Raw genomic sequence first — 27,753 nt, 5'->3', positions numbered from 1 at the left:
AGCCGACCTTAAAAGCAAACTGGAACTAACTGGAACTAGTAGAAAACAAACTTGCTATGTATCTGCTGAAGCAGAAGGGGCTCCAGAGAGACCACTAACTACGTCTTAGGATGAAGGCAGAGGTAGGCTTATACCCAGGCAAGCAAGAGAAACAGATCCTACTGTCTTAACCCCTACTCCACCCCATATATTTATTTATATAAGTATATATGTATGTATGTATGTATGTATGTATGTATGTATATATCTGAGGTATGAAAGAAGTGAACATCTGGGGCTCGTGAAGATACCCTGAAGTGCCACACAGGCAGACTGACCCCAAACGAGGTTACCAAGTGCGAATTCATAAGGACAGGGAGGAAGGGAGCCTACTTCATGAGGTATTTGCTGTGATACAGACAGAATAGCCCAGGAAAGCAGCTTGCTGAAATGGCAAGGGAAAAAGGAAGTGGAATCCAAGCAAGAGGGGGAAAGGAAGCAGCAAACCCAGCACGCAAATGCATGATGGAGAAGCAGAAACCCAGGAGCAACTGGGAAGCACCAATGGGCCCAGTTCATCAACTTGCCTTGGAAGGCAAAGCACACAAGGACCCTGAACTGTCGCAGAAGAAGCAGACAGCAACCCAGACAGCCACTGCACTCTTTGCATGTCCCCAGCCTTTGGTTTTCTGTATGAGTGCAAGATCGCAGAAAACACTACGAAGCAGCCCTCATTTTAACTGGGTAACATATTCCTGGAACACAGGGGAAACGCTAGGAACTGGCTGTGCAAGAGAGGGGGGAAAAGAAAAGTCCAGGGGGTCTTACAAAGGAATGCAAGGTTCCAAGGAGACAAAAGAGGATAGGAAGTTGTGGGAAGCACACCCATTGCGCAGGAACAAGGGTATGAAGGCATATTGAGAACACGACACAGCTGGGTCAAAGTTGCCACCCACAAATGCTGCCAAACGTCCTTCAAGAGGCAAGTGGCACAAGTCTTGCTGAGCCACTGGGAGAGCAAGACTGTGACCCTATTCCTTTGGGCAAAGGAACGGCTTGGGCAAGCCCACTCCAATGCCTATGAGGCTGAAATATTAAGCTCTGTGGCTACTGCAAAGCACAGCCCAATGGCTTCCTCCAACAAGCACTGGGGTGAGGTAGAAGGAAGCTTCTTTTCAAGACTTTTTGCTGCTGGGCTGAAGCGTTGGCTTCTCTCAGCAAGCTCCATTGTGCTTCAAAGCCAAGGACCAAGTGTCAATTGCAAGGCATTGCGGCAGACCTGTACTGAACTTAAGTAAGCCACAGAAGTGGAGAGAAGCCCTCAAGCAACGAGCTTCCATTAACAGGTGAGGCTGTGGTCCACTCCCCTCCATCCCTGCGTATGCTTTGGGAAAGAGTGCTCACAAACACAGAAAAGCAAGCCGGGCTGTTTGAGCTGCAGGATCCTTCTGACCCAAGCTGAGATTTAAGGGAACATGACCTACAGAGCAGTCAGCTAAATTGGCAAAAGCAATCCATAGTCAGTTTTGCTTTCCCCACAGGGGAAGAAATGGAAGTAGTGAAGTGAAATCAGGGCGACCCGATTCCATTGTGTAAACAGTGTGCAAGCTGCGCCAGAAACAAGGACGGTGTTCCTGGCACTTCCTGATTTGCAATGGTGGGGCTGAGGGGTGGGTGGGAAGACTTTTTACGGGTGCGTAAACACGATTCGGTTGGAATGAGTCTTAATGAAACGGCTCTGAAGAAAGGAAGTGTTGATTCTGTACACACTCAGTACTGTGTGGGCGCAACCAGGAGAGGTGCTGTGGGAGGGGCAGCAGGCGACAACAGGCTCTTCCAGCCTTCCCCGTGGACTGAGGCGCTGAAATGCAGAAGAAATGTTGTGCCCTAACGTGAGGCAGACCCCCGATTCAATCACCTCCTAAAGTGGAATGAGGACGGAAGCCCCAAGGAAGGTCAGTGTGATGCCCGATTTACCAAACAAAGAAGGTTGGGGAAATACCTGAATTTCTATTTGCTGCAACCTACACACTGTCAGGGACTGAGGCGCACATCAAAGTCCGCGTGGCAGTTCCAGTCCACGCAGGCACTCCTCCCCTCAAGCCTTCCCAGCTTATGGTAGGAAGGAGAACAAATGTGGGCACCCTTGCCGTACACAATCCACACGCCGAAGGAAAGTCCCGTTCTTTCCCCAGCTGCCTCACTGGAACGCTTGGTGAAAACGTGGCAAGGTGGTTGCACCCAAGCCAGGAGAGAACATGGAGGGCAGCGAGTGAAGTGCTCCGAAGCCAAGGGAGGTCGCAGCTCCTGGCGCCTCTTGCGGTGGCAAAGTGGTGAGGAGTGACTGGGTCTCTCCCTGTGAATAGCCCATGACCAGACCCGCCGAGGACACGGGAGGGTTGCATGATGGGAGGTTCAAGGGGAGGAAGCCCAGGAGATGGGAGAAGTCCATGTTAGCAGCACAGAGAGCCTCAGAAAGCAGAGCGGGGCTCTTGGAGAGCAGAGTCTCCTCCAGGGTGATAGGCTGAGGAGAGGACGAGGATGGCTCACCAGGCACAAGGGACAGGCCTCCAGGGAGCTCTGCCAAACAGCTGTCCACCTCTGTTTTGGGGAGCTTGTCAGGCAAGTATGAGGTAGATCCAAGCTGGTACTTTGGGGGAGGTTGTGGTGGGGAGGAGGACTCCAGGGGGTAGCTCATTCCCATTGGCAGAGGGTTGGGGACTAAAGAATGGGGCATTCCTGAGCTGGGCATGGTGGGGACATGTGCCCCATACATGCCCATTGGCAGCATCCCAGGGAAGCTCTTACTGTTCATCACATCCCGGGATGCCATGCACAAGACGGGGCTCAGTTCCTCTTTCACTGCCACGGCTGAGCTGCAGCTGAGGAGGCCTAGCATGTCCACTGGCTCCGTCTTGATCTTCAGCAGTTCTTGGGAGTGGCTCTTCTTCATGTGTCTGGTCAGGTGGTCTTTGCGGCCAAATCGCTGGGCGCAGTACTGGCACAGGAAGTCCTTCCGGCCCGTGTGCACGACCAGGTGCCTCCTCACATCTTTGCGAGTGTAGAAGCGGCGGTCGCAGTGGTCGCACGGGTGCTTCTTCTCCTTCACGCTGCCCGAGGGCCTCCGGGAGTGGGCCTTGAGGTGCTCCAGCAGGACTTGGGTGCTCTCAAACATCTGCAAGCACACTTTGCAGCTGAGATCGCCACTGGCGGCAGCATGCATGGCCAGGTGGCGCCGGTAGCCGAGCTTGGTGTTGTAGTTCTTGCCGCACTCTGGGCAGTGGAGAGCTTCTTTGTTGGGGTCATGTGTCTGCAGGTGGTTGCGAAGGTGGTCCTTGCGGTGGAACATCTTCTCACAGTACATGCATTGGTGGGGCTTCTGGGCAGAATGGGTGGCCAAGTGCCTTGCGGGGAAAAGAAGCACAGGTTATAAGCAGCTTGCTTCCCGCCCCCAGCACCACAAAAGCTGGGCAGGTTAGCTTTGGCAAGGAGATTCTCCTCTGCCCGGTTTTAAGAGTTATAGGAGTGAAGGAGAGCAAAGAATGTGACATTTGCCACACCCATCCACACATCTTACACCATTCAGATCATAAATGGGACCTGGGGGGAGAATGCTATGGAGGCTTGTGTGGCGAGGTCTGTTGCCTTTCACCAGCAGCCCCAAACTTTTCATCTATGGCCACATAGTGTAAGTTATCCTTCCTATGCTTGGGAAACACTGCTCTAAAACAAACCTGTTCCATGGCCAAGTATGAACCTGAGGCTGCTCCGTCCTAGCCCAACCCTCTAACCCAGGGGTGTCCAAACTTTTTTCAAAAAGGGCTAGATTTGATGAAGTGAACATGCAAGAGGGCCAACCAAAGTTTTTGACCTTTTAGGGTTGAAGTTGTTGAGCTGCTTTTTGCAGTTTGCCCAAGGTGATAAACTGCAGGAGGGGCCGGATTAAACTGACCGGAGGGCCAAATTAGGCCCCCGGGCCGGACTTTGAACATGCCTGCTCTAACCCATCCCCCCTACATACCTGTAGAGCTTGTACTTGGAAGCAAAGGCCTTGCCACAGTGCACTTGAGGGCAGCCGTACGGTCTCTGCTCTGGGTTTGCTCTCAGCTTATCCACACTGGGGAAGGAGGCTCCTGATGGTTCGTGCTGGCATTTCCCTTGGCTCTCGCTTTCTCGGCCCTTGGGGCGAGGGACTAGTTTCCAGCCCGTCTCCTCCTCCTCCTGCTTTGCATCTTGAATCCAGTTGGGGACGCTGGTGAAGAATGCGGTCATGGCAGGCCTAGCAGAGGAGGGCCAAATGAAGCAGAAGTCCTGCCCATGGGCATCTCACTGGCATAGTCACACCCACTGACAATTTTCAAAAGTTTCAGCAAGAAGAGGTTGCTACCTGGAATGACGAACTGCATGATTAAGGGAAGTGAATGGACACATGCACAGAGATGGTGGGACAAAACTCCACATTTTAAATCTACTTTTAGGCAACGGCCCTATTCTGAGTACAGGAAAAGATTTAAGATTCCTAGATGTCAACATCAACCTTTAAAGAGCACTTGTGACTTGTTTTCAGTTTCAATATTTAAAGAAGAGATTGCTACCACAATCTTAAATGCTAATGCGAGTGTATAATTATTGCAGCAACAGTGGAAATCTGTCTGCATTTAAAAAAAAAAAAGGCTCAGGCCACAGTCCAGCTCATGTTGAGGTTTCATTACTGACACAGTGTGTCTTGGATTCAGTGTATGACACTCCTTTTACTTTTGCAAATGCCTGATAAAAGAGATGGCATTTACCTTACCCAACACTTACCCACTGAACTAGTACACTGCTTTAATCAGGTGAGCTGCATGATGTAAGGGCAGGGGTGGGAACCTTTTCCAGTCTCAGGGACGCCTTGCCTTCTGGGCAACCTTCAGGAGGCAAAAGTGGAGAGAGCAACTCATGTAACTTTTACCTTTGTACATTGAGCTAGTTGCTGCACCCCCTCTCACACTTCTTTATATGCTCTACCCAGGCCAGCAAGAGGCATAGCCAGCCAAGCAAAGCAGTGAGTGAGGGGGGGAAAGCAGGACCAGTAAATTCCCACTCTGCTATAAGGCCTGAAATACTTCCACTTGGGCGATGGAAATTACGTCGTTACAATCCAAATTCCGTAAGTTTGGTGACCTTTCAAAACCCGAGAATAAAGTATCTTGCCTGCTCTACCCCATTCCTCTGTTGATCTTATAAGTACAGATGTCACTTTTTCAATTGCTATTGGGAAAATGTATTTGGGGGGTGAGACGAGTGATCTGGGAGCACCAGCCCCATAGCAATGGAAGCAAAGGAGGTGGGGGGAAAGACCTGATAACTGCTCAGCTGGTAAGACCACATGAACACTTTCTGATTTCTGAAGTAACGACTACATGTTAAGAACAAAAAAGTCACAGCACCTTAATGTCCTCATCTTGGCCTACTAGGTACATAATTATTGTTTACATTTTACATCTGGGAAACTGAAGCATGCCCTTGTTTTTGTTTTGTCATTTACACTGTTAAATTTCAAACGCCCTTTGGGAAAGATTGGGCTACCATACTCTGTAAAGCGTCACAACAGTGATGGTCCTATGTAAATATCACATCATTTTCAGAAGATGGCTGGGTCAGAGTTCTTCATTGTACACGCCCTGGTACCTCTCAGCTGCTTTCTCATACTAAAATTACGCCCCTCAACCAGCTTCAAAAGGAGCTGAAACGAAACAGCTTAGAGGCCCCAACCTTCTAACTATAGCCTCATCCCTGCCATTTCACTTAATTCATAAAGCTTACTGTTGATCCTTGTTCAAGTGATGTTCCCTACTCGCGTCACCTGCCAGAGGGATGCCAAGATTTATTTTTAACGTGATTGTTGTGCTTGCACATCGGCCTGGGAATTTGGCAAGCCAACAGGGCAGGCTGCCATTCTGCTGGGGCCAAGTGTTTCCATCCAAGTAGGTCAAATCAGGACAAGGCCATGTGACCTTCTCAGGGAAGGTGGGCACAAAGCCAGAGCTCCAGCACTTTTCTTCTCTCATGCCCTTCCCTCTCCAGGCAGAAAAGAAACTGCCCATCAGCACTCTGGACAGTGAGCATGCAGAACCAACGGAAAGCCTTCTGCACATAGCCAAGGGCTCAAGTAAGACCTGAGCGGCTAAAATGCTGTTTGTGTGGCTGAGGCACATGGCTTCTACTGCATCCAAGACTCAGGGAACCCTCTACGAACAAACAGGTGCAGAAAGTGCTTAACCTAGTTTTATGGAAGAAGCGAGGATTGAAGGGGGAGAACAGGGCAAGCAGAGTTCATAGCACTAAAATCCCATACAGTCCTCTACTACGGGAAGCTCCAAGTTTTTCGCGTTTATTTTAAGGGGAGATAAACTATGGAGTTCTCTGTGTATTTTCTCTCTTGGCAACGGAATATGGGAGTCAGCCTCATTCCAAGCCATGATTACTGTCTCAATCAGGCCCTAAATGGTCTGCTCTGATTGGCAGCAGCAGCAGCAGCAGCAGCTTAGGGGCAGAAAAGGTCTTTCCCAACACCTCCCACCGGATCCTAGCTACGACCCCCCCCCACACTCTGCCCTTCTTCAGCCCCAGGGCTCCTTCCTCCAGTCCGGTCCCTGCTTCCACCGCAGAGCTGCACCTGCTCTTCCTGCCCGCCCGTTCCCCAGCTTAGGTCTGGAAGCTCCTCGGGGCAGGGGACTGACCTTTGTTGGGGCTCTGTAAACACGCGTGCACGGCGCTACTGGAATATTATGGCCTATCTGGGAGGAAGGGGGTGTCCCTAACATTGGAGGGGGGGTTCTTATGCTGGCGCCCCGAACTCCATTACCCCCCCCGCCACACCCGCGCATGCGTACTTTCGAGAAACCGTTCCCCCCCCCACGCCACTAATACACAACCCCTCAAGGCCGCTTGCTCGCTCGCTCACCCCCACCCCGCGAGTCGCTCCCCTCCGCTGGCTCGTCCCGGCTGGAGGAACAGGCGAGGAAGACGACGACGACGACGAAGGCGGGCCCAGCTCTTGTTGTGGTAACTGAGCGGGCGGCGGAGGCCCCATGACCGGAGGCTGCGGGGAAGAGGAACCGCTCCGTGAGGAGAAGGAGGCGGCGGCGGCGGCGGCTGAGGGGACTGAGGCGGCGGCGGTTCGTTCGCCTTTATTTTCCTCTCGCGGGCTCGCTCGCGCCCCTCAAGGCCTCCATGGCGCCACATCCGGCCCAGACCGGAAGCCGCCTCGGCCCGGCCGCTCTGCCCTCACGAGCGCCGCCGCCGCCGCCGCGGGGCGTGCCGGGAAAAGGGCCCCTGTCGCCATGGAGACGGGCGCGGCCTAGCCCGGCCTAGTGAGGCAACTTCTCTCCCGCTAAACTCTACGAGCCGAAGCCGCTTCTTCCAAATCGGAGGAAGAGACGGAGGGAGGCATGGCTGTTCCCGGAAAGGAGGCGGTCGGCGTCGCGGGCCTGCAGGTGCTGCTCGTCCTGTTCCACCTGGCCAGCGGAGGCGAAGGCGGCGGCGGCGGCGGCGCCTGGGACCCGTCGGGATACTTACTCTACTGCCCCTGCATGGGTGAGGCGGCGGGGGGGGGCGCTTCCTTTCCTCCCCTCCCAGGGCGCCACTCGGGTCTCACCGTCCCCTCTCCCTGCCCCCTTTTCTCCTTCCTCTCGCAGGCCGGGGCTCTGTAGGCCCCCGGGGGCTTTGAGGAGCCTGAGGGGCCTTCCCGGTGCCGTTGGACTACAACTCCCGTCATCCCTCACCGCAGACCGCGCTGGCTGCTGGGAGTGGAAGTCCAGCCGTACCTGCTTTTTTCAGAACTTACTCAAAATCAAGCAGATGTTTAAAGTGGAGATGGAGTATTAACCGCACTTGCTGTCACTGAGAATATACGTTAAGGTTCACGTGGGGTTTTGTTTCTTTGTTTTGCTGCATTCAGGGATGTAAAGGGGCAGCTGATGGATAATCATTTTATCAAATTCTGGAGGGTGTTAACTACTAGAGTGGAACTGAGAACAAAGCACAGCGATAGGGGCACATCTTGGACATATCTCATGTGGAGAGCGGGAAACCGGTTTTATAACAATAATAAATTATTATTTATACCCGCATCTGGCTAGGTTTCCCCAGCCACTCTGGGCGGCTTCGAACAGAATATTAAAATACAATAGTCTATTAAACATTAAAAGCTTCCCTAAACAGGGCTGCCTTCAGATGTCTTTTAAAGATAAGACAGCTGCTTATTTCCTTCACATCTGAAAGGAGGGCGTTCCACAGGGCGGGCGCCACCACCGAGAAGACCCTCTGCCTGCTTCCCTGTAACTTGGCTTCTCGCAGTGAGGGAACCGCCAGAAGGCCCTCGGCACTGGACCTCAGTGTCCGGGCAGAACGATGGATGTGGAGATGCTCCTTCAGGTATACTGGGCCTTTGAGGCCATTTAGGGCTTTAAAGGTCAGCACCAACACCACGAATTGTGCTTGGAAGTGTACTGGGAGCCAGTATAGGTCTTTCAAGACCGTTATTATGTGGTCTCGGCGGCTGCTCCCAGTCACCAGTCTAGCTGCCTCATTCTTGATTAGTTGTAGTTTCCGGGTCACCTACAAAGGTAGCTCCAAGTAGAGCGCATTGCAGTAGTCCAAGCCGGAGATAACTAGAGCATGTACCACTCTGGCGAGACAGTCCGCAGGCAGGGAGGTTCTGTATTAAAACTGTATTTAATGGAATTAATTTGGCAATGATTTGTAATACTGTAATTCAGAAAATCAATAAAAATAATTGACAGTGACGTCCAGTCATACCTGGAGGCCGCAGATTCACATCTTTTTTCTCCTCTGTTCCTTTTACCTTTGTGTAAACAACAACAACAACAACAACAAACTAATAACCAACCTGTTGTTTCTCCTGCTGTGCTTTTTTGTAACTTGGGGTGCTGCCTTGCTCTCAAGGTGGGTCGCCGTCCATCTGGCACAGTGTTGCTTGCGGTGACTGGCAGCAGCTTCCTTGGACTGCAAACCAAGAGTCCTTCCCAGGCCTCTATGGCCTTTTAAATTGTATGTGTGGAAGGCTGTTATTGTTTTGCTTATTATATTATGTATTTTTGTGTTTTTAATACTGTAAACTGCCCTGTGGTCCTTGGATGAAGGGTGGCATCTAAAATTAATTCATATTAATGATGAAGGGCCTAGAAAGGTGTGATGGGATAATGAGCTGCTTGTGCGTAAAAGCTTGATCCCTCAGAGATTACTCAGTGTAGTAAATCTCTGCCTTGAGCGGAGCCCTTTGGCATGGCTCCGTCAGTCGCTGGTAGAATCTGACAGTGGGCGTTTGCGGAAACGTTTCCAACATAAAAGCTGTTTAACGGAAACGCGTCTCCTGGATTCTCTGCGTGACAGTTTCCGGCGAGGGATGGGGGTCCCTAAAGGGGGTCCTGATACCTCTTCACTGTTCTCACTGGAAGTATCCCAGAGCCTCCCCTCCGACTCCCTTTCCCTTGGAGCTCCTGCTCCCCCCCTACTGGTTCCCTCTTCTGCTGCAGTGTCTCTGGTATTCTCCGGGAGCCTTTCCACCACCTGTTCTTCCGATGGCAGTTCCCTGACAAAAGGCTACAGTGATGATATTGGGGATCAAACCTGGGGCCTTGCGCATGCAAAACAGGTGCTGCGCAGTCGAGTTATGGCCTTTTACAAGACTGTTTCCCCCTGTCTGTCAGATGATGGGTCAGAGGGACAAGTTCAGTCCTGCTGGGTGCTGCTGCACTAGTGTCTTTTCCACAGGGCAAAGCAGACCTGTGCTGTCAGCAGGCTTGAACCTTCTGCGGATCATTTGGCGAGCAGAGAGTTCCATCCTGCTGGGTGCTGCATCACCAGCATGTTCCTGGTGGGGCTGCTGCCCTGTAGGTTATTGTTAGGTTGCTGCATGCTACTATTGCATTATAGCTTAGGGAGTGTCCTGCTTGTAGTTCTTGGTCAACCTGCGGTGTGTTGGACTCCTATGTAATGGTTCCTCTTCTCTGCAGTGGAGTGCACCAATTAGAAGATAAATGTTAAAAGTCAAGAAAATAATACAATTGACTTAAAGTGTGTGTGAGAGGGAGATTGATTTAAAGACTGCTAAACTATTATAAGCTCCCTGGGCAAGCTTTCAATTAAGGAAACAGCAACTGTGATTTTTATTTCAGCTTTGTAAATAGCCACTTGATTATTCAATATGGGTATAATTTGCCTCCAGGTTATCAGACGTCTCATTGCCACCTTCCTTGATACCGCTTTCTGAGAGCTTTCCAAATAAATCCACAGAGGTCAGAAGTCTTGCTGTCCAAGTATACTTTCTTCTATTAGTCCTTTGTGCAATAAATTTCTTAAACTTTTGTAAGAGTTTCCATTCTTGTTATTTGGAAGTAATTATTGGTCGTCATTGAATACTAGGACTTTTTTTAATGGGGGGAGAGGACTTCTGCAAGCTTCTGTGGGTTGGGAATAGTTCCAGAGTCCTAACATTTATGCGACTTGCCTTATGCTTAAGCTTTGTGAATAATTCAACATAATGAAGGAAGATCTGCAGCATTTTGAGTTTGGCAGCCATGTAGTTCTTCAGTATGAAGTTGCCCTAGGCTTGTTGCTCTGCCCCAGCCTGGTGACTAAGAAACAGCTCTTTATGTTCTATTTCAAGGGAGATTTGGGAACCAAGCAGACCATTTTCTGGGCTCTTTGGCGTTTGCTAAAATGGTGAATCGGACCTTAGCTGTGCCCCCCTGGATTGAGTACCGGTATCACAGGCCTCCCTACACAAATGTAAGTAGTTCTGAGAACTTCTGAGGTATATTTGGGTTCTGTGCTTTTGGAATGCTAAGTACCGTATTTTTCGCCCTATAGGACGCACTTTTTCCCCTCCAAAAATGAAGGGGAAATCTGTGTGCGTCCAATGGGGCGAATGCAGGATTTCACTGAAGCTTGGAGAGCGAGAGGGGTCGGTGCACACTAACCCCTCTCGCTCTCCAGGCTTCAGGAAGCAATCAGCAAGCCTGGGGAGCCCATGGGAGTTCCCGCAGGGCTCCCCATGCTGCAGAGAGCAGCCTGCTGCCCGGAGCGCAGGGCGCACTGAAGCAGAGTGCCCCGTGCTTCAGGCAGATATCCACAAGCCTGGGGAGCCCGCGGGAATTCCCACAGGGCTCCCTAGGCTGCGAATAGCAGCCTGCTGCCCAGAGCGCGGGGCGCGCTGAAGCCGCGGCTGGGGGGGGGATAATTTTTTTTCTTTATTTCTCCCAAAAAAAACTAGGTGCGTCCTATACGGCGAAAAATACGGTATTTTCCCAAAGCCACACATAAGCAGGCTCAGTGAATAGGTCCTTGGAACAGATGAGTTAATTCTGCTGGTGTTGGGTGCGGTTGTGGATTCACTATTGCTGGAACAGTTATGTGTGTGGACAGGCTCCTAAACTCTGTTCTCTTTGCATTGCAGCAGCACGTTCCCTACAAAGAATACTTCAAGCTGGCGCCTCTCCTGGAGTACCACCGGGTCATCACTTTGGAGGAATTTATGGAAAAGTTGGCACCCATCCACTGGCCTCCTGGCAAGCGAGTGGCATACTGCTTTGAAGCAGCAGCTCAGAGGAGTGCTGACAAAAGGACTTGCCCCATGAAGGTAAGAGTCTTTCTCATCCCTGAGGTGCCTTCTGTAACCCTGGGCTGTAGTAAAAGCTCTGCTGCTGCCGTTCTTCTAAATCAAGAAAAAAGCACACCAAGAACTCTGGCCAGTATAAGTTTCAATAGTGGGAGTGGTCCCTACTCGCGAATCAATAGTCAATTGTAACAAAAACTAATCCATTCAAAAGTATGTATTCTGACAAGGATTACAAACTCAAACAGAGATTACAAATTCAAACTCATAAGGATATGTATAACACAATAATTTGTTACAGTATTAGAGATAAGAGTTCATGTTAGTCCATAGTCAGATTTGACGTGAAGATCTTAGTTTCAATCATTGAGCAGAAGTCAATTATGGATCAGAAATTATGGATAAGAAACCAGGACAGGGCCCTGTTTCGATGTATTCACCTTCATCAGCTGGAAGTATCAAACATTGCATGAAAATACATTTAAATTCTAAATTATCATAAATTATAAAACAGTATTATGCAACAGCTAGCTAGGGACCATGGGAGTTGTAGGCCAAAAACATCTGGAGGGCTGAGTTTGAGGAAGCTGGTTCTAGATAATGTTCTGTGGATCATTTCAGTGTGTTTGTATTTAACTTCATTTCATCCTCTCTATACTTGGAAAGCTTCTGGTAAACTTACACACAGGTTTCAGTGGGGGCGGGACTATGGAATATGGGCTGTGTCAGCTAGGAGCTTGCGGCTCCCGTAGCAACTGCAAACCTGCCTGTTCCTCTGGCCTGCCTCACCTTTCGTCTGCCGCAGTGAACGAGCAGCTGCCTTTGCTTTTGCAGGATGGAAACCCCTTTGGCCCCTTTTGGGATCAGTTTGCTGTGGATTTCGATAGGTCGGAGCTGTTTGGAGGCCTCTCCTTCAGTGCCTCTTACAAGGACCACTGGATTCGAAGGTAGCAAGTGTCGCTTGGGGGTGCCATTGGGCGAAGGGCATGGTTAGGCACTGGGCACATTCCGCCATTGCTGCTCTGGCTTGTAAAGGGTTCTTGGAAATCATCATCATCATCTTTTATTTGTATCCCGCCCTCCCCAGCTGAAACCGCGCTCAGGGCGGCTAACGTCAGACATATAACTGTTGGGATGCTGTAAAGGAATCAGGGGCAATTGGCAAGCCCCCAGCTGGCTCCAGCCCACCGGCCAACGTGCCAGTCAAACTCCAGTCATTGGTGCAGCATGAATCTGCAACCCAGAGCTTCAGAAGCTGGGCACGCAACTCAGCAGAGTAAACGCACAACAGAAGTGGCAGGGAGAGGCTGTGTAAAGCATATTTACAGGCAGTTTATTCAGCGTACACCAGGACAAAAGGAAAAACATGTCTTCTCCCTTTCATGTCCAAGCAAGCAGCATAAGCAGTACAGTAGCTATACACACAACGGAAGTTCCCAGCAAGCTGTGCTGGAGTGTAAACAGATATGTGACATACAACAATTCCACATGTCTGTTAAGGTGGAACGGAATATCTTAACAATAACATTGGTATAAAATCAAAGAATAATTAAATTACCTCCTAAAAAACAAGTCAGTATCAAATTAAAATCTAATTAGATGGCTTTCCGCAGGATTAGGGTTGGGAACATAGCTGTCAACTTTCAGATTTGAAAATAAGGGATCAGCAGCCTCACCTGTCCTAGGGACAGTCTACGGGATATCTAACAATCCGGGATAGCAGCAGAAAGCAGCGGGAAATTGTGCTGGAATAAGAGAATTTCTCGCAAAAAAAAAAGGGAAGGTTGACAGCTATGGTTGGGAACAGTAAATGCTCATCAGGCCCAACTGCTTACGCTGTTCTTATATGGGCCTGTGACAACGCTGGGAGGCCTCTTTCATACTAGTTCTTATACAAAAAGAGAAGGGGATTCGGGCTGAGCCCTGACCAAAGGCCTGGCAGAACAACTCCGTCTTGCAGGCCCTGCAGAAAGATGCCAAATCCCGCAGGGCCCTGATCTCTTGTGGCAGAGAGTTCCACCAGGCCAGGGCCAAGTCCTGCCTAATCTCCCTGAGGCCTGGAATCTCCAAGATGTTGTTATTTGCAGACCGTAAAGAAAGATGGACAAGTATCCTGCCTTTCCGCACGGATGGCAACCAGGGTGATTTAACAACAAGAAAACACAAAAACAGACAAAATATAATATCAGACAAAAACTGAGCAGATAAAAATGCCTTGATAATAACATTACATTTTCCATTGAGGATGGGATAAGAAGCAGTGGCATATAGCAAAATAGGGGTCTTTCTGGTTCCTATTTTTGGGAGATGACCATCTGGGTCCATTAGGTAAAGGTAAAGGTACCCCTGCCCGTACGGGCCAGTCTTGACAGACTCTGGGGTTGTGCGCCCATCTCACTTAAGAGGCCAGGGGCCAGCGCTGTCCGGAGACACTTCCGGGTCATGTGGCCAGCGTGACATCGCTGCTCTGGCGAGCCAGAGCCACACATGGAAACGCCGTTTACCTTCCCGCTGGTAAGCGGTCCCTATTTATCTACTTGCACCCGGAGGTGCTTTCGAACTGCTAGGTTGGCAGGCGCAGGGACCGAGCAGCGGGAGCGCACCCCGCCGCAGGGATTCGAACCGCCGACCTTTCGATCAGCAAGTCCTAGGCGCTGAGGCTTTAACCCACAGCGCCATCTGCGTCCCTGGGTCCATTAGACTTTCCTCTAAATCATTTAGGAAAAAGCTAAACAATGTGGGGGTGAAAATACAGCCCGGTCTCACTCCCCTTGCCATCTCAATACAATCTGAAAGTTGGCCCTGCAACCCACATCTAACCTGCAATTTGCTATCACTGCACAGAGCTTTAATAAGGAAGAAGAGTCGCATAACGGTCTTTGGGTGGTATGTGTTTTGTAAGAAGTTCAAGGATCTTGGGCAGTAGAACTAGGAAAGACGCCTCCAGCTCTGAGACCGTAAGACACTGCTGCCAGTTGGCATGCATAGGGCAAAGGTCTGTGACAGTATTAGGCAGATGCATGCATGCATAACTAAAGTCGGCTTGCTTAGTCTGTTGATTTTTCAGAGATTGCTGCCATAGTTTAAAATACAGGGAGGTGCACTTTGCAACTTCATTCCCTTAAGGAGGAGGCCGCCTAAGCTCCAGTATGCAAATATTTGGGAGGTGATGCAAAGCGTCTGGGGAATTAGGAAGTTCTTATGAGCTGAAGAGCATGACAACAGAAATGCAAAATACAGATTAACTTTATTCGGGTTAGCATATTCTTCATAAATCTTGTTAGTAATTCATCTCTTTGTTGTAGGTGTCTTTAAAAAAAATTAACTAGGTAAAAGCATTTGCATTAAAAGTTCTCAACAGTAAAAACTGAGCAGCACTGGTGCGAGCAAACATGGCAAGTTGTAGCTCCTGTTGATCTTTCCACTGTGTCTTTTACTAGGTTTCCCTCCTCTGAACATCCTGTTGTGGCTCTTCCGGGGGCACCAGCCCAGTTTCCAGTTCTGGAAGAGTACCGGTCCCTGCATCAGTACATGGTATGGTCTGATGAGATGGTGAACAAAGGCGAGTCCTATATTAATTCGTTCCTGGTCAGACCCTACGTGGGAATCCATTTGCGTGTCGGTTCGGACTGGGTATGGTTCTTACATATACTTCCTTGGGGACTGTAATGTGGGCAGGGCTGTAATAGAGTCTGACTGGCAGCTTCCAGCTCCATTAATAAAAAAGGGAGAGGGTGGGGCTGTTAAGAATATATGCTGGTTCAGAACAAAATCCTACCTAGCTCAGCATCTTGTTGCCTACCTAGGGCCATCCTTTGCCAGCTGGGTGCCTCTGAAAAGCTCATAAGCAGGTGTTGAGATCAGGTACCCTCTCTCTGTTTTCTTCCCCAGCAGCTGGTGATATTCAGAGACATGCTGCCTCTGATCCTGAAGGGGTGTACACATTGTGACTTGCAGTTATTGACAGCTTCCTGCATACTTGAACTAGACTGTTTGGGGGTGGAAATATAACTGAAGCTAATAATAAAAATAAAAATAAAAATAAAAATAATACTACATTTTATTTATACCCCGCCCTCCTTGGCCAGAGCCAGGCTCAGGGCAGCTAACACCAATAAAATCACAGTAAAAACATAATAGGGGGGGAAAGAGAGAGAGAGGGAGGGAAAAATTAAAATACAGGTTAAAATGCAATTTAAAATGCAGCCTCGTTTTAAAATAGCCCATAGATCAAGACCACAAGGGGAGGGCAACATAAGGGTCAGACTGAGTCCAAAGCAAAGGCTAGGCAGAGCAGCTCTGTCTTCCAGGCCCTGCGGAAAGACGTCAAGTCCCGCAGGGCCCTAGTCTCTTGGGACAGAGCATTCCACCACGTCGGGGCCAGTACTGATAAGGCCCTGGCCCTAGTTGAGTCTAACAACTTTGTGACTTGGGACCTTCAAAATGTTGTCATTTGTGGACCTTAAGGTCCTCCGTGGGGCATACCAGGAGAGGCGGTCCCATAGGTGCGTTGCTCCTAGGCCGTATAGGGCTTTAAAGGTCGAAACCAGCACCTTAAACCTGACCCTGTACTCCACCAGGAGCCAGTGCAGCTGGTAAAGCACTGGATGAATGTGATCCCGCGGCAAGGACCCTCCATTAGCAATGTGGTTTTTTTGCCTGCTTTGGCTAGCTGTGTGGAATTCTCCTTCTCCATTGCTATGAAGTCCTCCTACCTTTGTATGATGCTCTGTTTCTTACCACTTCTACCTGTGTGTGATGTTCCGTTTTTCTCCTCCCCCCCGCCTTAGAAAAATGCATGCAATATGTTGAAAGATGGCACTGCTGGGTCTCATTTAATGGCGTCGCCACAGTGTGTGGGCTATGATCGGAACACTGCTGCACCCCTTACCATGGATATGTGTCTGCCAGGCTTGAAAGAGATAAAACGAGCGCTAAGACTCTGGGTGAAGAAGACAGATGCAAAAGCTGTGTACATTGCCAGTGACTCTGAGCCTTATACGAAGGAAATACAGCAGCTTTTCAAACAAAAGGTAATGTCCTGGTGCCACTGGAGCAATGAGTAGTTATTGGTGCAAACCTCACTGCTTTTCTCTCTCTGGGTGTATGCACTGGAAATATTAATATCTTGCTTTTCTTCTCAGACGGAGGAATCAGGAGGGCTTACAGCAGGGATGGGCAGAAGAAAGTTTGGGCTCTACTGGGTCTTTGAGTGATTTGGCAACACAGTTCTTTTGCTCAGAATATATGATGCGGTTGCATTAGATATAGAGGTAGCTGAACACTACTTTTAAAATCATTCAGGTGACTTTCCACATGGCAAACCTGAGGTAAGACATCGTGGTGGTTCTTGAACCAAGGACTGTAAGACAGAATGGCTCCGTCTGAAAGATACTCTGGGAACCTGAAGGTGTTATAGAAAGGTGCAGCTTGATGAAACAAGTTCAGGTGGAGGGATAGATATACAGCTTGTGGCAAATGCCACGTCTTCTTGTGTGTGTTCACTTTCAATAACTGGGCTCTGCTTGTTTTCCCCTTTTCAGATAAAAGTGGTGTACCTGCAGCCTGAAGTGCCCCAGGTAGATTTGTACATTCTCAGCAAGTCTGACCACTTCATTGGAAACTGTGTTTCGTCCTTTACTGCCTTTGTGAAAAGAGAACGCGATGTGCATGGGAGACCCTCGTCCTTTTTTGGCATGGACTATCCACCCACGTCGCGGGACGAATTGTAGCTCCTAGAGGAAGAGATGCCTTTTGACCCACTATTTGCATACAGTTCTCATAAATACAAGGTCTCCCTCAAAGCAAGCACTGGATATATCTGGATTCTGCAGGTTCATCCTCATGACATTCCTTGAATATTACTAGAACTTGACCTGAAAGGAGAAGTGGATGACTTCCAGGAAACATTCCCTCCTCCCACAGTTGTGGTTCAAATAAGCAAACCCACTCCGTTCATCTCTTCCCCTTTCTGTGCTGTCTTGCTACCTCTTCTGGAATTAATGACTTGCCTGGTGCGTCCTTAATGCACAGTATTCTCAAGACAGCTTGTTCACTGACAAGAAGTGTTCTGACATTAAGAACTGGGAACCAGCAGATACGTTCTCAGTTGTGCAACCGACTGACATTTGCCTTGTGTGCTTTTGTTTTCTGAGCTGCCAAATGGATTTAATTCCCATTCCCCCTTGCTGGGAGTGGGGAGACTATAAGCAAATGATTTTGCTATCAGCTGTGACACGTTATGGGACGTTCAGAGGTGTTTTAGTCCTAAGAACTCTGGTGCCCTGTGGACCAGTTCTGTTTGAGGCAATTCCCAGGTAGCATTGAGATACTTTTTTTTATCCTATTACACAAGAGTCTTTTAGAGCAGTTTTGTATTTTACAAAATTGGCAGTCTAAGCACTGTACACAGTATAAAATAGAAGTTAAAAAATAATCTCCTTTTTGAAACACCATAATAATCCGTAAATCAAATATTATGCACCTTTTATTGGGCCCATTTGCAACTTTGCTGAGAGCTCAGTGCATCAACTGCATTTTATGGCTTGTGGTGGGTTAGCAGTCATGTCTTTCTGAGCTCTCTATTCTGGAAACCCAGCCTGGCTGCAACTATTATGTTGCATTGAGCAGGGCTTGGCCTAGGAGACCTCCAAGATTCCTTCAAACTCTTGTACACTCATTCTTTGAGCATCCCTTTTATGTTTAGAAGCTGTGACCTTTTAAAAGTCTCTGAAAGGAATAACCACTTGGTCCACTTTGAATTTCAGATATTTGAGTCTCTTGAAAAGAGGAGCCAACAGATAATGGATCTTGATTTTTTTGTTTTAAAGTGTTTATGCACTTTTCTCTGCATAATTGCTCTGAAATCATGATTCAGCTTTCTCGATGTACATCGGAACTATGCTCACTAATTTACCTGTAGAGTTTTCCCACAGAAAAATCCTCAGGCAGGAGATCTGCAAACTGTCAGGTTACCTAGTTCATGTTATGTTTCCTCATCACATCAGTAGTATCTTTCTCTGGTGACAACACAGCAACATACCCTCTGATAATTATCTGCTCCTGTGCATTCTGAACATCAGTTGACAAATTGTTCTGGCTGCTGACTGCAAGCCTGAACTATCCTTCCATCTGCACTCTATATTAAGACTGAATATGTTGTGCTGGGGGAGAGAACTTTCTGGAGCTTTCTATTTGCTTTATTGGGCTTGAATTGCACAGACAGCATCGTTAGCTTCTGTATCTTCCTTTTAGGTGTTGTTGAAACAATCTTGCAATAGCAGGATTGAATTGCAAATGAACTTTCCTAGGTTTGTTTGCTTGTGGTAGCAGTATTGCCTCCAGTCTCTTTTCTGTCTTCCTCTGCCAACTTCTGAAAAAACTAGTTCATAAATGCTAACAGTTTCGGCTGGCCAGTAAACACTTTTATAAGCAGCAACTTTGCAAGTTTATTAATTTAATCACTACCTTGCATCACTTACTTTATTGATAGTGAATTATCACTGGCAAGCTACAAATCTGAAAACCAGCATTGTATTTGCTGGAGACTTCTTTGCTCATCTTTATGAAGTACTGAAGAAGTTTGTTTAAAGGTTCAGTCTTAAAAGGTATAGAGAAGCACTAGGCTTGGAAGAGAAATGCAGTTCCTGTGTTTTGGTAGATTCTGCAGTGAAACCATGTGTTCCAAAGCTACTGGTAATATGGCTGAAAATGATGGTGATGATCAAATGAAAAAAAGACTCTCAATAGATTGTCCAGGAATTTTTATGAAGAACAAAACAAAAACAAGGAAGGCTGAGGCTGTGACAGCACATGGAGATGATCTCTGAATTCATCTGTTAGATGGGATCCTCCCTTCTCCTTGAGCTTCTGAACGAATACAGTATTTTGATTCCAAAGATCAGTAAGTGCCACAATATTTCCGTCTGGAGCAGCAAGAACAGTTACTCTTCTGCAATTCGTCAGTAAGCATAAGAATATAGCAATTTCCTTGATGGATCCGGCAAAGGTCCATCTTAACCCAACCTTTTGTTCCCAACAGCAGCTACCCAGAAGACAATGGCAGGGCCTGAAGGCAGCAGTTCTCCTCACCAGCTCACCTCCATCTTGTATATCAAGTTATATTGCCATATGGAAGTTCTGATTAGCTGTTATGGCTAATGGCCGTTTGTAGATTTCACCTCCAGGAATCTGAAAAAAAGCTGTTTTACTGCCTGATAAACCCATGGATAGCTCCACATATTATCAAAGGAAGTTCCATAGATTCAATTATGTCCTGTGACAAAACTTACTTTTTTTTGTCTGCCCAGCAGTAGTTGGTTTGGTCTGTTTTGTTAGACGAACCTGGGTTTCCAGTATTATGAGAGGTAAGGGGAATCTCCCTTTTTGCTCTCCACACTATTCATAGTTTTGTAAACTCTTTATCATGTATGCGAAGTTACTCTGTAGTTCATATATTTATATATAAAGCCCATTGTGTCTTAGCCAGCACTGAAGCATCAACGTTCATATCTGGTGGCTTTCTAATGGGCATGAGAATCCTCTGTGCTATACCTTCAATATATCTTGCCTCTTTGTGGGAGGAAATGCCAACCTCTGGTTTTAAATGCAGCTTATGAAATATTTTTAAGGTGGCAATCCTGTACACCAGGCTTCCTCAACCTTGGCCCTCCAGATGTTTTGAGACTACAATTCCCATCATCCTTGACCACTGGTCCTGATAGCTAGAAGCATCTGGAGGACCGAGGTTGAGGAAGCCTGGTGTACACCATTATCTGGAAGTAAGTCCCAGTGAATTCAGTGTAGATACTCATAGGGCTGTGCTATTAATGATGTTGACCATATGGAATTTGCAGGGGTGCAGCTACACCGTGCCATGAGGAGGCAATTCATCCATGGGGTGCAGCCTCGCCAGCATTTGTGTAAGGTGGCACCTCGGATTACAGACTCCACTAACCCGGAAGTAGTACCTTGGGTTAAGAACTTTACCTCAGGATGAGAACAGAAATCACGCGGCATCAGCAGGAGGCCCCATTAGCTAAAGTACCTCAGGTTAAGAACGGTTTCAGGTTAAGAACGGATCTCCAGAACGAATTAAGTTCGTAACCAGAGGTACCACTGTAAACTCCATTTATGTGGCTGGCTCAGAATGGAGGACATCTGGGGTATTTGTGTGCTATGCACAATATCAGAAGCCATGTTTTAATTTTTTAAAAAAATTAACTAATGTACAGAGCATAACTTTGTGGTTTTCATTTTCATAATAAAACATTAATCTTTCTCTTGAGTGTTTTTATGACTTGAAACATTCCTCCTAGCTTTGGCTATGGTTAACATCCACCTGGTGAAACCGTGTGCCGATGTTTTCTCCTTTTAGAAAAAAGGAAGATCTTGGCCCAGATGGCTGCCTTTCACTCTTCAATTTAGGGATCTCCAAACATAGAATCTCCCTGCCATGGAGCTGATTAGGCTTATGCCACTGGCAGAAGGACCCAGCTTAGAAGTGAGGTCATAGGCTCTCTCTTTCCACACAAGCTGTGCACACTTCCAAGCATCTGTTTTTAAAAGCAACAGATTCTTATGCAGAGTGGATTAACCAAGAGCTTCTTTGCACAGTTGAAGATTTTATCTGTCTGCCCAAGAACTGCTTTTCTCCCATTGCATTTAGTACTAGTAGTAATAAAAATAATCACCTTGAACAATTTGATTTTTTTCCAGACAAATGATCAAATTCTGAATGGAATTAAGTTCTATTGATTTCTGCTACTTGCAAGTCAGCAGTTTAGGGCAGCAGCTTGGGCAATGTTGACTTAAGATTGGCACATGGCACAATTCACCTGTTAAATAGTGTCAGTTGACCACCTACTATTTGAGTGTAGTTCTTAGAATGTCATTATGTAAAGGGCAGCACAGCACCTTACTTCATTCAAGTGTAAATTTGTTAGCTGGGGCAGAAAGGCAGCCTGACCCCTTGACCAGGAAGTGGTGAGTGTAAACCTTGCAGAGAACCAAAGCTTTCCTCCTTGAACGCCTCTTATATGGGGGCATTTCTGTATAGGAACGCAAGCAGCCATCGGTGGTAAAAGCCACTGCCTGGCCTCTAGAGGAGCTGCTTCCGTTTTGCGAGGTGGCTGCTCCATTAATTAGGGTGGTGTGTCTCTGAAGACTGATGGAGTCTGGTGGGTTCCTGGGGGCTCTCCATTTCCAGCTGACATAGCTGGTACTTCGGTTGAATGTGGTGACGACTTGGGTGGTTGGCATGAACTGTGTCCTCTCCTGTGGTACAGGACCAAGTTAGCTCTCTAGTTCATTAGGCAGGTTGAGAAATGGCTAGGATGAAGATGGATAACCTGTGACGAGCTAACAGCTCATCAGGCCTACTCTTTGACAATGAAGAAACAGGACTCTGGGAGAGAGGTCCTGTGAATATGGAGAGTCTAACAATCAATTCTACTCGTCTTTCATCTGTATCAAGCAAGGCACTAGAAGTGCCCAGCACTGGTAATGTGTTGGAGAGCCAGTGTGGAGTAGTGGTTAAGAGCAGTAGTCTCGTAATCTGGGGAACCGGGTTCGCTTCCCTGCTCCTCCACATGCAGCTGCTGGGTGACCTTGGGCCAGTCACACTTCTCTGAAGTCTCTCAGCCCCACTCACTTCACAGAGTGTTTGTTGTGGGGGAGGAAGGGAAAGGAGAATGTTAGCCGCTTTGAGACTCCTTTGGGTAGTGATAAAACGGGATATCAAATCCAAACTCTTCTTCTTCTTCTTCTTCTTCTTCTTGGATGAGGGCCAACAAACAAGCTCAGAAACTGAGGCTCAACTGTTTGAACTGGTGTTCAGTCAGTTTGGGGGGTGGTCCACTCCCTTTAAGGTTTAGACTCCTTGCTTAAGGATGATCTTAGGTCCTAGAACATCAATCCTAGTCCTAAGGACATAAGAGCCTGCTGGATGAGGCCAGTAGCCCCATCTAGGCCAGTATCCTGTTCTCATGGTGGCCAACCAGATGCCTGTGGGAAACCAGCAAACAAAATCCAACCACAAGAAATTGAAATACTTTATTGTCACTTGTACAACTTGTATACAGTGAGATTACACCAGCACCCCCCACTCAGCTCTCTTAGTCTTAATTCCCCTCGTTTACTGACGCACACCCACCAAACCCGAAAGTCAGTTGTCCTATTGTTATCTTTTCATTCAGCAGCCTAACAGCCCATGGATAGAAGCTGTTCTTTCCCCTGTTGGTGCGACTAATCATGGATAGAAGCTGTTCTTTACCTTGTTGGTGCGACTAATGCTTCTATATCTTCTAAGAGGCATCTGCTATTTCATCCAGCAGATTCATGGGACAGCCCATAATATCTTGTGCTGTATTCACCACCCTCTATAGACACTTTCTATTGTTGACCAGTAGTATGGAGATCATCAAATGTTGATTGACATCGTTCTTTCGCAATACTCTGAGGAGATGGAGTCTCAGTTGGGCTTTCTTAACCACCTGGGTTGTATTTATTTTCCAAGTAAGGTCTTCACAGGGATGCGGGTGGCACTGTGGGTTAAACCACAGAGCCTAGGACTTGCCGATCGGAAGGTCGGCGGTTCGAATCCCCATGACGGGGTGAGCTCCTGTTGCTTGGTCCCTGCTCCTGCCAACCTAGCAGTTCGAAAGCACGTCAAAGTGCAACTAGATAAAGAGGTACCGCTCCAGCGGGAAGGTAAATGGCGTTTCTGTGCGCTGCTCTGGTTTGCCAGAAGTGGCTTAGTCATGCTGGCCACGCGACCCAGAAGGAAGTTATACGCCGGCTCCCTTGGCCAGTAAAGCAAGATGAGCGCCACTACCCGAGTCGTCCGCAACTGGACCTAATGGTCAGGGGTCCCTTTACCTTTACATTTAAGGTCTTCACTGAGGTAAACTCCCAGGAATTTAATGGAAGAGACTCTCTCCACACAGCCCTCCCCGATGTACAGCGGGGCTAGTTCTCCTCTCTTCCTCCAAAAGTCCAACACCATCTCCTTTGTCTTGCTGATATTAAGGTGCAAGTTGTTCCCTAGGCACCATGTAGATATTTTTTGGACCTCCCCTCTGAACCCTCTGCCCACCTGTGAATCCCAGCAGCTAGCATTCAGAGGCATACTGCACAGAGGCGAAGTTCAAATAGTGTCGTTTCCAAGCCCCAGGCAAGGTGTAAAGTTCTGTGCAGCTCCTGTCTTGAGTTGAGGTCAGCGGCATCTGGGGAGAGCTGAGCACCCCTCTTTTAAATGCTGCTCTTTATTTATACTGTATGGTGTTCTGCCCCTTTTTTAACCATGCTGGAAAATGAAGTTGAAGGGAAGTATATAAACTGACAAGGGACGCGGGTGGCGCTGTGGGTTAAACCACAGAGCCTAGGACTTGCCAATCAGAAGGTTGGCGGTTCGAATCCCTGCAACGGGGTGAGCTCCCGTTGCTCGGTCCCTGCTCCTGCCAACCTAGTTCAAAAGCACGTCAAAGTGCAAGTAGATAAATAGGTACCGTTCCGGCGGGAAGGTAAACGGCGTTTCCGTGCGCTGCTCTGGTTTGCCAGAAGCGGCTTAGTCCTGCTGGCCACATGACCCAGAAGCTGTACGCCGGCTCCCTTGGCCAAGAAAGCGAGATGAGCACCGCAACCCCAGAGTCGGTCACGACTGGACCTAATGGTCAGGGGTCCCTTTACCTTTACCTTTTATATAAACTGACAACGTTGCGACAGCTTAACCAAAAAGCATCTCTGCTTCTCTTTCTTTTTCAGTTGTCTCCCGTTCCCTAATGGGGCTTCACACAAACTCTTTAATGAATGGGGGACAGAGAAATTGTGCACAGCAAGATAGCAAAGTAATGGAGAAATTGCATCCAGCAAGCATAAGGCTTTGGGCAACAGGCCAAGATCTGGAACACTGAAGGCTTTATAGCCTCAGATGCAATTTCCCTGGTCTCTTCCAGAAAGTCCCATAAAACACATTAATCACAATTAATTTTTTTTTTATCAGTACACTCCTCCAGTGGGCACTTGTGCTTCCATTCACTTGATGTTTTCTCTGCCAGAACTGCCATAAATTATGTTCCTTCCCTCATTTCCATTCTACCAGAATTGCTTCACTGGGCGCCAGTGCCAAATTTGAATTCCTAGAAGTCCTTTTGGCCTTAGGACTGAGATCAGATGGCATTACTAGCTGTAAAACAAATAACAAAGATCATCTGCTGTGCAGAGAAGATGAATTAGGATCATAAAGCTTTTAAGAGAGTTTTAAGAACAAAAATTATATAGCAGATTTATTTAGGAAGGGGCTTTGATGAGCCTAAACAAAAATTACTTGCACTGGACTTTAATACGGAATGAATTCCGATGGACACAACACATGTAATTTTTCTGTGTGTGGACGCAAAGCTAGTAGTGTGTGCTGAGGCGCAGAGGGACCCCATTTTCAGCAGCTCACGTCAGATAGTCATTCAAATCACATACCTTCTCTCACTTCTTCAGTCCCATGTAAACCAATGGTTTGGTGGTAGCACTAACCATAGTTTCCTGATGTGGAAAGGCATGGGAAACAGACAAGCACAACGCAAAAATGGAGTAGGGCATCTAGTAACAAAAGGGGGAAGAGAAAGCAACACCTTCCTAATCCTCCAAACCATGGCTGGATGAGTGTACAAATGGATATTACTGGTTTGGACTGGTTTGGTTAATATAATGTACAAACCATCAATAGGTTAACCTGAAGAGACTCAACTTATATTTTCAAGAAAAACATTTAAATGATGTTTACCACACATCAAAACATCAAATCAAACAATCCAGAGTAGAACATTACTGACAAAAGTCAAATATAAAATATACATTCAAAGCAACATAATTAGCATGAAATGAAAAAATTAAAATATTGCAAAAGTGGTGAACTACAAAATAAACATTGAACACAGCGAAGTCTAACCAAAAATTCCAAACCATTATTTCGATAGAAAACATTACTAAAGGAAGTCAGATATAAAACGATCATTTAAAACAGCATAATTAGCAGGAGGAGAGGGGCTGCTCTTTTGGAGAGGGAGGAAGCCACATGACGCCACCCCAATCCTTGTCTGCCACAGGGAGCTGCTCCATTGCTGTGGGGTTTTGGGGAGCCACTTCGCCTGTCCCAAGCTGCAGGAGCTGACCCAAAGCCCAGGCTTCCCTCCGCAGAGTCGGGGCAATTTATTGCTAAGGTGCCACCTCACTGCACCTATCCAAATTGCATCCCGTCTGCCATTTTCTTGCCCAATCACCTGTTTTCGTGAGATGATTTGGCAGCTCTCCCATCCTTGCTCCCAGCTGGACCGCTCTGAATAAATTTGCATTTCCTACGGGTTTTTTTTATCACTTCACCATCCTCTCTTCATTTATGCCCACATCTTGCCACAGCTCCCTTCCTACTCCTGGCAGTGAAGCTGTCCAGTTTTTGAGGGCCCCCCCAGCGGCTGCTCTGCTCTCATTCCGCTTCTTTTCCTCCTTGCCCTTATGGGATGATTTTTAACAGATTGTTGTTGTTTAGTCGTGTCCGACTCTTCGTGACCCCCTGGACCAGAGCACGCCAGGCACTCCTGTCTTCCACTGCCTCCCGCAGTTTCGTCAAACTCATGCTGGTAGCTTAGAGAACACTGTCCAACCATCTCGTCCTCTGTCATCCCCTTCTCCTTGTGCCCTCCATCTTTCCCAACATCAGGGTCTTTTCCAGGGAGTCTTCTCTTCTCCTGAGGTGGCCAAAGTCTTGGAGTCTCAGCTTCAGGATCTGTCCTTCCAGTGAGCGCTCAGGGCTGATTTCCTTCAGAATGGAGAGGTTTGATCTTCTTGCAGTCCATGGGACTCTCAAGAGTCTCCTCCAGCACCATAATTCAAAAGCATCCATTCTTTGGCGATCAGCCTTCTTTATTGTCCAGCTCTCACTTCCATACATCACTACTGGGAAAACCATAGCTTTAACTATACGGAGCTTTGTTGGCAAGGTGATGTCTCTGCTTTTTAAGATGCTGTCTAGGTTTGCCATTGCTTTTCTCCCAAGAAGCAGGCGTCTTTTAATTTCATGAGTGCTGTAGGAAGGTATATTAATTGCAAATTTATCCTTCCAGGCCCTCCCCCCTACGTGTGACTGTTAAAGAGAGTTTTAAAATCCCATCCTTGGCAGCAAAATTGCAAGCATAGGAATTAGGCTGCAAAACCTCCTTTTGAGCCAGTCCAACTAACAAAGGAAGCTGACTTCCTTCCCTCTTAGGAAAGAATCAGGCAACAGCTTGTAAAGTAAGTTTAAAAATAAGATTTACTTACTTTATAATCCAGCATTGGTTCACACAAAGGCAGCACTAAAAACTATGCACTTTTTTAATTTTTATTTTATTTACACTATAACCAGTCTTAGCAGCAGCCAGGGACTAGAGCAAACAGAGCATCAATAAACACTGTTAACGAAGCAGCAACTAAAAGATGTGCTAAGCATCCCAATTACAAGGAGAGGCTATTGGTTTGTTTTTGCTTTATTATGTATTTTTTATATTGCGTTTTTATGTTGCGGACCACCCTGAGATGGATCTATGGATTCATATTAATGTCATATATACGTAAGTTTATTTATATAAAAATTCATATATCAATGATAAAGTAAAAGAAATACAGCAAAAGCCACATGATTAGCAGCATTAAGAAAACCTAAAAAAGGAAAGATCAAGCTGAGCTCATAGAAACTCTGGATCTCCTGCTTTCTCCAGTGGATTAAAACACACCTAAGCCATACAGCTGAAAACGCTGACAGCATTAAGATAAATTCAGCGGTGAAAATTAGTTTTGATGGCTGTAATAATGGAATACTGAATTGTATAGTTTTTGTAAAATATGCAGGGATTTAGGATATGTAAAATGAACCATGGAAAGAGAAGAATGGAAGTCACTGATATATCAGTCAGGATGTAAGAACGAGGATTTTAAATTGTAGAAACAGAAAACTTAATAAAAATTGTTGTTGTTGTTGTTTAGTCGTTTAGTCGTGTCCGACTCTTCGTGACCCCCTGGACCAGAGAACGCCAGGCACTCCTGTCCTCCACTGCCCCCCGCAGCTTGGTCAGACTCATGCTGGTAACCTCGAAAACACTATCCAACCATCTCGTCCTCTGTCGCCC

At 47.3% G+C, this 27,753-nt stretch overlaps 2 protein-coding genes across 7 annotated transcripts; one reads left to right on the top strand and one right to left on the bottom strand.

The window, feature by feature from the left end:
* Positions 1–230: 230 nt before the first annotated feature.
* Positions 231–7,198, bottom strand: PLAGL2 (PLAG1 like zinc finger 2). 4 transcript variants are annotated; one of them, XM_079979552.1, is made up of 4 exons: positions 6,926–7,198; positions 4,786–4,886; positions 4,001–4,366; positions 231–3,383 (listed from the first exon to the last, which is right to left on the bottom strand). In XM_079979552.1, the coding sequence occupies exons 3-4, from the start codon at positions 4,249–4,251 to the stop codon at positions 2,180–2,182; spliced, it is 1,455 nt and encodes a 484-aa protein (XP_079835678.1). In that variant the 5' UTR covers positions 4,252–4,366; positions 4,786–4,886; positions 6,926–7,198; the 3' UTR covers positions 231–2,179. The 4 variants fall into 4 exon arrangements, with proteins under 4 accessions (XP_079835678.1, XP_079835680.1, XP_079835681.1 ...); XM_079979554.1 differs by having other exon boundaries at positions 6,932–7,198; XM_079979555.1 differs by lacking the exon at positions 4,786–4,886.
* Positions 7,199–7,283: 85 nt separating this feature from the next.
* POFUT1 (protein O-fucosyltransferase 1) lies at positions 7,284–20,878 on the top strand. 3 transcript variants are annotated; one of them, XM_079979729.1, is made up of 7 exons: positions 7,284–7,557; positions 10,652–10,773; positions 11,441–11,623; positions 12,434–12,546; positions 15,040–15,232; positions 16,390–16,632; positions 17,143–20,878. In XM_079979729.1, the coding sequence occupies exons 1-7, from the start codon at positions 7,413–7,415 to the stop codon at positions 17,329–17,331; spliced, it is 1,188 nt and encodes a 395-aa protein (XP_079835855.1). In that variant the 5' UTR covers positions 7,284–7,412; the 3' UTR covers positions 17,332–20,878. The 3 variants fall into 3 exon arrangements, with proteins under 3 accessions (XP_079835855.1, XP_079835856.1, XP_079835857.1); XM_079979730.1 differs by lacking the exon at positions 7,284–7,557 and adding an exon at positions 7,720–7,881; XM_079979731.1 differs by lacking the exon at positions 7,284–7,557 and adding an exon at positions 10,103–10,280.
* Positions 20,879–27,753: the final 6,875 nt, after the last annotated feature.

This window comes from Podarcis cretensis (assembly GCF_951804945.1).
Source record: "Podarcis cretensis genome assembly, chromosome: 6".
NCBI lineage: Eukaryota > Metazoa > Chordata > Lepidosauria > Squamata > Lacertidae > Podarcis > Podarcis cretensis.
This window is presented reverse-complemented; position numbering and strand designations above follow the sequence as displayed.

Bases quoted from the DNA above. Each gene is read 5' to 3' on its own strand.
- PLAGL2 (XM_079979552.1), bottom strand. From the start codon at position 4,251: ATGACCGCATTCTTCACCAGCGTCCCCAACTGGATTCAAGATGCAAAG. The intron at 3,384-4,000 runs GTATGTAGGGGG...TTTCCCCGCAAG, and splicing joins TCCAAGTACAAGCTCTACAG to GCACTTGGCCACCCATTCTG.
- POFUT1 (XM_079979729.1), top strand. From the start codon at position 7,413: ATGGCTGTTCCCGGAAAGGAGGCGGTCGGCGTCGCGGGCCTGCAGGTG. The intron at 7,558-10,651 runs GTGAGGCGGCGG...TTCTATTTCAAG, and splicing joins ACTCTACTGCCCCTGCATGG to GGAGATTTGGGAACCAAGCA. The intron at 12,547-15,039 runs GTAGCAAGTGTC...GTCTTTTACTAG, and splicing joins AAGGACCACTGGATTCGAAG to GTTTCCCTCCTCTGAACATC.